General features: G+C 42.2%; 1 protein-coding gene across 2 annotated transcripts; it reads right to left on the reverse strand.

Annotated features, from left to right (window-relative positions):
- Positions 1 to 3305: 3305 nt before the first annotated feature.
- LOC311018541 (uncharacterized protein) lies at positions 3306 to 7288 on the reverse strand. Of its 2 annotated transcripts, none has more exons than XR_014597734.1 (5): positions 7047 to 7288; positions 6841 to 6934; positions 4974 to 5203; positions 4536 to 4806; positions 3306 to 3820 (listed from the first exon to the last, which is right to left on the reverse strand). XR_014597734.1 is itself a non-coding variant. In XM_084017549.1 (5 exons), exons 4-5 carry the CDS (start codon positions 4591 to 4593, stop codon positions 3484 to 3486), a joined length of 387 nt encoding a protein of 128 aa, XP_083873675.1. In that variant the 5' UTR covers positions 4594 to 4806; positions 4974 to 5203; positions 6841 to 6934; positions 7047 to 7288; the 3' UTR covers positions 3306 to 3483. The 2 variants fall into 2 exon arrangements, 1 of the variants encoding a protein (XP_083873675.1); XM_084017549.1 differs by having other exon boundaries at positions 4544 to 4806.
- Positions 7289 to 9160: the final 1872 nt, after the last annotated feature.

The raw sequence follows: 9160 nt of genomic DNA on the forward strand, positions 1-9160 counted from the left end.
CATACTGGTTGAATATTTAATGAGTACGAAGTCATCGGGTGCAGTCGAATAGTCTGTTTTGCTTAGGAAGGTTCCTAACTGAAGAAAGGACCCGGAAGTAAACAAGTGGACGCCATGATAACAGCTGTTCGAATTCTCTAAATGCATAGGAAAGGAGCTCCAATGCTTCCTTTCAGAGCTCCTTTAGCATAGGATGCAACGGACCTTCCTATGCGATAGGAAAGGAGATCACGCCGACCCATAATTCTTTGCGAGAGCAACATTTAAAGTGCCCTACACCTCTGCCGTTCATGAAAACAAACGATATGTGCATTTACATATTTAACAATGACTTTCATGCAGACATATAGTAATTGGAATAGTGTTGATAAATGTGTGTGGACGGTGATAATATTTGAATGGTATTTCTTTAATTTATTTCAATCATGTTACAAACTTGACAAAAACGAAACTAAAACCACAAATGAAACGTAAATAAAGCAAACGGTCAAACAGGAAGGAGGAGCTGCTGGACCTGAAGCCGGTCAGTGAACCAGCTGTTGATTAAACCAACATGTGGAGAAGTGGACGATGCGCATTTGTAGTCCATTATTGTAGTTTCTCCAGCGCAGACGCACACGCCAATTGCCGGTGCCGATCATCAGCTGTCAATCATCAGCGGCCGCGTTATAATTACTTTTCCTAAGTCCGTTTGTGTTCTCCTATCGCCATTTCCTTAACCCCATGACGTTTTCCCCAGAGGTCAAGGAATAGGAGTTAGGAATAGGAGTTAGGACCTTATTTGCACCTGCACCCATTGTCTCTGTGTGGGAAGAGGGGGTGCGCGATGTAGTCTCACACAGACGTACAATAGGTGAAGGTATCCCTTTATATTCCTTAAAAGCATGAGAAATGGGGAGGGATTGTGGAGGGGGTGGGGGAAGAGGAGAGGGAGGTGTGGAGGGGGATGTAGAAAAAGGGGGGTCTTTGTATGTGTTGGATATTTAATAAGTATGACGTCTCACACAGTCTCAGCCGTGCCCCCCCTCAACCCGGTGCATGGGCCAAACTACTCAGAGTTCGTAATAAACTTGTTTTATTCACAACGTATTTAAACACATCATCACTGTCCTCAGACACATTTCATGTGTAGCTCCTCCATGAAATCAGCTAAGAACACGAGACGCAACACCAATCAGATTCCATTTCTGAGACCAATTCTGCTGAGAAAGGACCAAAGGTCAACCCCCTGTAGAGAGAACCACACACACACACACACACACACACACACACACACACACACACACACACACACACACACACCCCTATGAAAGAGATGATTCCTTGAATGAAACCTTTAGGTTTTCAGATCAGAGCACACACAATCACATAATAAAGGAAGTTACGTCGTTATATTCCTTAAAAGCATGGGAAAACAGTGTTTCCCGCAGGATTTTTTTCAGCAGCGGTGGTGTGGTCCCCGAACCCTCTAGGGGGGTCCGGGGGCATGCCCCCCCGGCCTAAATTTTTTTGTACCCTTTACATTGGAATGCATGAATCTGGTGCACTTTGAGAGGAGAATATGCACTTAAATCCTATTCAAACAGTCCTGTGTATTACTGTAGATGGGATTATTGGTGTTGTAACTTTGCCTTTTGTGTCTTCATTTACAGATTTTTATATTTTTGTATAGTAATATTTAACAAAAAATGCCACATTAATAGGGCTGCAGCTATCGATTCTTTTTGTAATCGATTAATTTAGCACTTTATCGATCGATTAATCGAGGAATCGGATAAAAAAAATGTGCGTTTTTAAACAACCAAAACAAATAATGCATAACGAAAATGATGTGGCTGTAAAATGATCAAGCATTTCTAAAAAAAATAAACAGAGGTATTCATTCCAACTCCAAAATTTGGCTCCAAAACTAAGCCCATTTATTAAGTGCCAGTGAGAATTTAACAACAATACAGTTAAATCAACTTGGATAAAACATGGATAACATTTAATTTAGGTTTTGTTTTGCCAGCAATGGCCCTTTCCTCTCCCTACCCTAAATATGTGTGTATATAGTGTACTTCTTCTGTGCCATTTATGTATTTAGCTTTCTCTATCACTACAGTAACTGTTTGACCATTCTTTTCTCTGCTTTGAACTCCTCCCTCCGTTTGGGCAAACACAACAACTCACAGCCAAGCGTAAATCAGGCTTTCCGATTGGCTGTAAAAGCTGCTACGGGAGCCAATACGAGCGTCCGATGCATAAACGTAACTCTATGGCTGTATCCGAAACCGCATACTACCGTACTGCCTACTACATACTGCGTTAGTATATACTGTATACTGCGTACTGAATGTGGGATTCAGTATGCTACTTCAGCAGACCGACGCCGTTCACGCCGCAGTATGCAGTATGCAAGTTTCCCACAATGCATTTCGTGGCGACCGGCAGAGTAGTTTTAAAACAGGCGCAAAGCTGTTTTATTTCTCGCTGTAGCGCTGTTATTATGTCACTTTATTACATTTTAATATTTTTTCATGCGAGAAAGTAACCGTTTAGATCCCCAATGTGCGGTTAGTTTACCCAAATGACGGCTGTTTAGTAATTTGCCTCGATGTTTTCGGAGAAGTGAAGCTCCGGAAGGAGCGGGTCGTCTCAGAGGCAGCTGCCCGTCTCCAGAGGTGTTCCGCCGGCCAACATGCGTCGTCGTCCCGGGGGAGACGGCAAGCTAGTTATCGTAACCGCTGTTTGTAGTGGACAGTATACAGTATAGTCTCGGGAGCTCTGCATGTACAGAAATCACCAAATATTAATTAAAAAAAGTTTGAATTAACAGAGTACTTTTTTTTTTTTTACAACAGCCTGGATTTCTATTGTACCTATATAGCTTTCGTCACAATAATCAAGTAGCCTATGCACTGTACTTATGTAAACAAATATAAACGCCGTACTGCTCCGGAGTACGTGACGACGTCATGAGGCTTATGGACGGTATAAAAGGTTTGCAGAGGCGGGAAAAAACTGAGGGAGACAAAGGAGAACAGCAAAAACTAAAGAATACCGTAAATGTCATATTTATCTGTAGTAAGAGGCCACAATGTGGCACAAAGAAGACGGAGGTGGGAGAGGACCAGGATGAATCTTCTTTCATTCATATGTGAATATGAATATGAAGTCAATGTAAGTAAACCAAACATTTATAAGTGTCAGTTAGGGGTAGTTGTAGTTCTTAACCTGGGCATACAGTTGTGCCAGATAAGTCAATAAATAATATTCAGAGATAAACACGTTTATTAAGAAACAATTTATAAGGCCTTCTTGAAACAGTTAACTTAAAATAAGAGAACTTGAACAGTCATGTGAAGTGATACAACAAAGAAAACACATTTGCCCCTGCTCCCACAGGCTGCGCCTCGAGGGCAATATTTGCAATTAAATGCCCACACTCCTGTGGTCCGCCTCTTCTTGGGAGAGGGGGACTTAAGGCGAGACTTCCGCCTTTCAAGGCGGACAGTAAATGCCTTGGTCCAGGCTTTGGGGTGTGGCAAGGACCACGGATGGGGAGACGCCCTGGAGGTTGCAGTCTTCCTCTACTGGCTGGCCAGTGCCACCTCGTATCGGGTGGTATCGGAGGGCTTCGATATCCCCACCAGCACAGTCCACGATATCGTGCATCGGGTGGCAGACAGCATCATGGCCATCTATGCCAGGGTGGTGCGTTTTCCTGCTGCAGATGAGCTGGAGGGCATTGGGGAAGGCTTTGCCCACCTTGCTGGCTCCCGTGCCTTTTGCCGTGTTGTTGGCTGCATCGACGGGACGCACATCAGGATAAAGCCACCTGCAGCAAACAAGGACGATTACCTGAACAGGTATGCTGCATACAAAGTTCTATTTAATCCAAACTTAATTAGGGCTGCAACTAACGATTATTTTCATTATTGATTAATCTGAAGATTATTTAAATAATGAATCGATTAGTTGTTTGGTCAATAAAATGTTAAAAAAATGTTGAAAAATATCAATCACTGTTTCCCAAACCACACGATGACATCCTCAAATGTCTTGTTTTGTCCACAAACCAAAGAGATACTCAGTTTATTGTCATAAAGGAACAAAGAAACCAGAAATATTCACATGTAAGAAGCTAGAATCAGAGAATTTGGACTTCTTTTTTCTACTCAAACCGACACTTTGAGTATCAAAATAGTTGACGATTAATTTAATAATCGATTATTGTTCAATTTATTGATTAATTGTTGCAGCTCTATTGTTAAATTTTTCTTTTTACACAGGAAGCTATTCCACTCGATCCAGCTTCAGGCAGTCTGTGACCATAAGGGCTTCTTCCTGAACACATTCACTGGTATGGATGGTAAATCAATATTTAACAGAATGATAATAGGCCTAATTACTTTGACCTGGATTACATTGATGTGTGATTTTTACATTTTTTTTAGGAATATCGATTGCTTTTATTTGTGATTTAAAAGGTCTGTATCAGAAGTGTTTACAATCAAGTACTCACTTTCTTTTTTTTCACGACCACTACTTACAGGCCTACCTGGTGCAGTCCATGATGCACGGGTCCTGCGGTGGAGCTCGATGTACCATCGGCAGCTCTACCCTCCACCGGGCTGGATCATCCTTGGAGATGGGGGTTATCCCTGCCTGGCGACACCCATCTCCCTAATAACCCCATACAGGGAGCCGGTGCAGAATCCTGTGCAGGCCAGGTACAATCGGCATCACTCCAGGGCCAGATGTGTGGTGGAGAGGGCATTTGGGATGATGAAAACCCGGTGGCGCAGCATCTTCCTGAAGGCTCTTGAGGTAAAAGAGAGCATAAGATGTGTGTAAATGTAACTAGTACGTAATGGCTGACAGCTTAGCAGTACATTATAGAGAAGTACAGGTAAAAAAAAATAGTTTACACAGCATTTTAATAAATTAGGATTGAAATGATTTTGGTTTTATGCAGTTACATAACTCACCTCTTTGTTTCTGTAGGTTAAATCTACCTTTGTCCCGGTGGTGGTGTCCACCTGTGCCTTCCTCCACAACCTCTCCATCCACAACGGGGATTTGGTGGAGCCAGATGTGGAGGAAGGGGTGGACCATGGAGACGAGGAGGAGCAGGCATACCAGCCCGGAGACCAAATGCCAGGGGACAATGTACGAGACAGACTGGCAGCAGAGGTCTCAGCTCCTGGAGCCGTCGTCCCTGCACTGCAGGAGCATGACTATTAGTCAAAGAATTTATTTGTATCTATTATTTTGTATATAGTTGACATAAGTATAAGCCCTGTGAAGACAATCTGTAAAAATAAAATCTACTAATCAAATAGAATCTGCCTCGCCAGGATGTTTTTAGTTAAGGAATATTTGGAAATGTACCTGAGGGTTAATAGTAACCATTCTCAAAACAGTATTAGCAACTAGGCAATTAATGTCATGCGTGTACAAAATATAACATACAATAACATTTATGCAAGATGTCATACTGTTATATGACATCTTGCATAAATGTTATATGAATATGTTTTCTGGGATGACATAATTTGAACACCAGTGACACTAGAAACAAATATAAACACACAAATGCAATTTATTTTTTTAAAACTTTCTCCAACATCAGCATTAATGACCTCTCCCTTCTCTCCTCCCTTTCTGCATTCTCTTTCTCTCTTTGCTCAGTCCACTCTCTCCATTCTCTCTCCCTCTTCTCTTCTTTCTCCAATCGCTCTCTCTCCTTCCTCTCCTCTCTCTCCAGCTGCTCTCTCTCCCTCTTGTCTTCTCTCTCCAATCGCTCTCTCTCCTTCCTCTCCTCTCTCTCCAGCTGCTCTCTCTCCCTCTTCTCTTCTTTCTCCAATCGCTCTCTCTCCTTCCTCTCCTCTCTCTCCAGTGCTTCTCTTTCTCGTCTTTCCTCCCTCTCCAAACATATTCTTTCCCTCTCCTCATCCTTCTCTGACACTTTAGAAAAGAGCTGAAGCCACTCGGACCCCCTCTTCCTCTTGGCCACTGGTGGCTCTGAGGTGGCTTCCCTTGGAGAGGGAGGAGAGGCCACTACCACATCCTGGCTGGATGAATCAATTGAGACCGGAGGCACAATGCTGGGCCTCCGGCCCAAAAACTCATCCATTAATGTAAACCACCTCCAGGATGCGGCAGTGGCCTCTCCTCCCTCTGTGCTTACTCCCGTCTTGGGGGCTTTCAACTCCTACACAACACAATATACACACACACACAATACACACACACACACACACACTTGAAGCATCTTAAACATTTATACAACCTCATTTATCTTTTATATTTTCTAATTTAACATGTCTTGTGTACCTCTATGTTGACAAGTGATTGCATTGCAGAAGGTCTAACAGAACGTGTGGAGGCCACTTTGCCAGCTTGATAACTTACCTTATATTTTTGTTTGAGGTTCTCCCACTTTCTTTTAACCTTGGTGGGCTCCACCTTCCCCACCAAGGCATTTACTCTGACAAACTCTCTGAATAAAATAAAATAAACGTAGTTACTTCAACAACAAGTTAATCCAACGTACCGGTATTATAATTCAAAAATCTAACAGAGGAGCACGACAAGATGAATTATGTAAGACTATCGCCTTCATTAAACGGCTTCGGAGTAATTATGATGGTTAACTGACTTATTGCAGGAGCTACGACGTCTCCCTCTGTCCCTCCCTCTCCCGAGCAACATCAGCGCCCACGAACCGATATCCCCACCGACTGTCCCTCGTCTCAGCGGCACCGTGACAGAAATGCGCGCCGTAACATGTAAACTATTTAGCTTTTATATACTTAACTATTCAATTATTGAACTATTAACAACCAAACTTACTCGAAACCCTTTTGTGCGGCATTTCGCCTTCCGCTGAAAAGGCTGTCGTTGGCTGCGCGCCACTCGATCAGCCGCTCCGTGTCCTGCTCTGTCCCTAATTAAAAAGAAATAAAACACGATACGTAACGTGACATTAGTGTTTAGTTGTTTTCTGATCACTCGCGTACACCAAATTAAGAAGGAGACAATTTAAATGTGATACTTACATTTGTATTCCCCTGCACCGCTCTCTTGCTCCGCCATTATTGGATTTATCCAGGCTCCAGCGCATTGCATTGTGGGAAACAGTAGGCAGAGTAGACTGGTCGGATGCATACTGGAAATATTCTCCGAATCAGTACGACATCCGGGAACTTTTCGCATACTGCAGATTTTGCTTTTGTTTGCATACTGCATACTACATTTTGGCCAAATCAGTACGTACTAGCAGTATAGTATGCGGTTTCGGATACAGCCTATATGTCACTCGCAAGATGGCGGATGAGAAGTGATCGATATACAACAAAACGGAGAAATGCGCCACGGAGACGAGGAGACATCTAGTCACACATTTTACAACTTTACGCATTCGTTTTGTTGTCAGAAATAAATCGCTCACATGGGCAAGCAGGATACCGTTGTTTAGCCCCGATACTCTCTGTCGTTTACGGACATTCTGAGGCTGACTTTCCGCCATCGCGCCAACTAAATTCAGAATGAATGACCGTGTATGACGCGCTGGTGTGCTTCCTGAACAACGGTCCGTGTGGAACAATCGGATCCCTGCACATAGGCGCGTCATAGGAATTTAACGAGGCTTCGAGGCAGATGTTTTGCCTCGAGGAATTTTCATAATCGAGTTAATCGAGTAACTCGATGAATCGTTGCAGCCCTACACATTAACTATGTTACATATATACATTGTGCACAGTGCATCCCTTAAGAGCTTGTACCAGCCTTTTAACCTCTGAGCCCTAAGCCATTTTTGAGATGTTTTGGTTGGACTATCAGAATATGTGTGCTGCAGTGATGTCGTTTGAATGTAGGAAATTATCAATTAGACAGTAAAAAAAAAAAAAGCAAATAATATCTCACAATTATTTATTGATATGACACAAAAAAGGCAAATTGATTAAGCTTGTTATTGCTTAAAACACTTCTTCTTAGTCTTGGGAGTCAAAAAGTGATGAGAAAATTATAAAATAAATATAAGTTATACATAATAGAAACTATTCATGATCTTTTAAGAAGTCCTTAGGTTTTTTCCCTGCATTTATGCTAATGACCACATGCTTACAGGCGATTAGCATAAATCCCTAACTAAAATACGCGATGAAAACGGATTTTATATGGCAATAAAGAACAACATCGGATCTAACAGTATGGATTCATTTTTCAAAGTTCCCGAAAATACCTAGGCTATAAATTCCTGACTGGATATAAGCTCCTGACTGGATATAAGCTCCTGACTGGATATAAGCTCCTGTAAAGGCTATGAGTGATCCCAAAAAGAGCGACAACACGCACACACACACATAGGCCTACACACACACACACACACACACACAATACTAGAGGAAAAACGGCACGGAGGTTGCGGTTTATAGATACAATAAAATGATTGGGCTCAGAGGGTTTTTAACACTGGTGGTCATGTAGCGACACATTTTAGCAACTTACTTTCTCTCTCTCTCTCTCTGTCTGTCTGTCTCTCTCTCTCTCTCTCTGTCTGTCTCACTCTTTCCTTCTTTCTTCGATCTTCCGCTTCACTCGCTACTGCTAGAATCAATGTAACTTTGCAACCGTGTAGGGTAGCCTACTGCCAACAACTGCCACACTCGCTGTGTATTTTTCTTCTTTGATGTTGGTTACGTGACGATGTGCCGCGTGCTGCGCAATTGACGTTACGCGCTGTACATTTTCTAAAAGGAGCTACGTAAAAAAAAATATATATATATATATATATTTTTTATTTTTTTAAAGGATTTTTATTGCAGCGGCGGAGAAAATTCAGCAGCGGCGCGTGTGAACGTGGGGGAAACACTGGAAAATATTGTCTATTGTTTTGTTGTCTATTGAACTTTAGGCACGGTCAAAAAGAAGCGTTGACATTTTAAACATGGCCCCCTCATAATAATGAAAATAAAGAACGTGAATAAACGAATGATTCACATTGTCTAGGAAAACCTATTTAAACTGAGAAAAAACTCAGTATTTCACATCCTCACCGTCTTCTGAGGTATCCAAGACCAGCACTGCCGTTCAGGATGAGGACGGGTAATAATCTTTTTTTTCTCCCTCGTATATATATTTATTTAGCATTTCTATAATAATAAGTATT

Source organism: Eutrigla gurnardus, assembly GCF_963514095.1.
Source record: "Eutrigla gurnardus genome assembly, chromosome: 9".
NCBI classification, from domain to species: domain Eukaryota; kingdom Metazoa; phylum Chordata; class Actinopteri; order Perciformes; family Triglidae; genus Eutrigla; species Eutrigla gurnardus.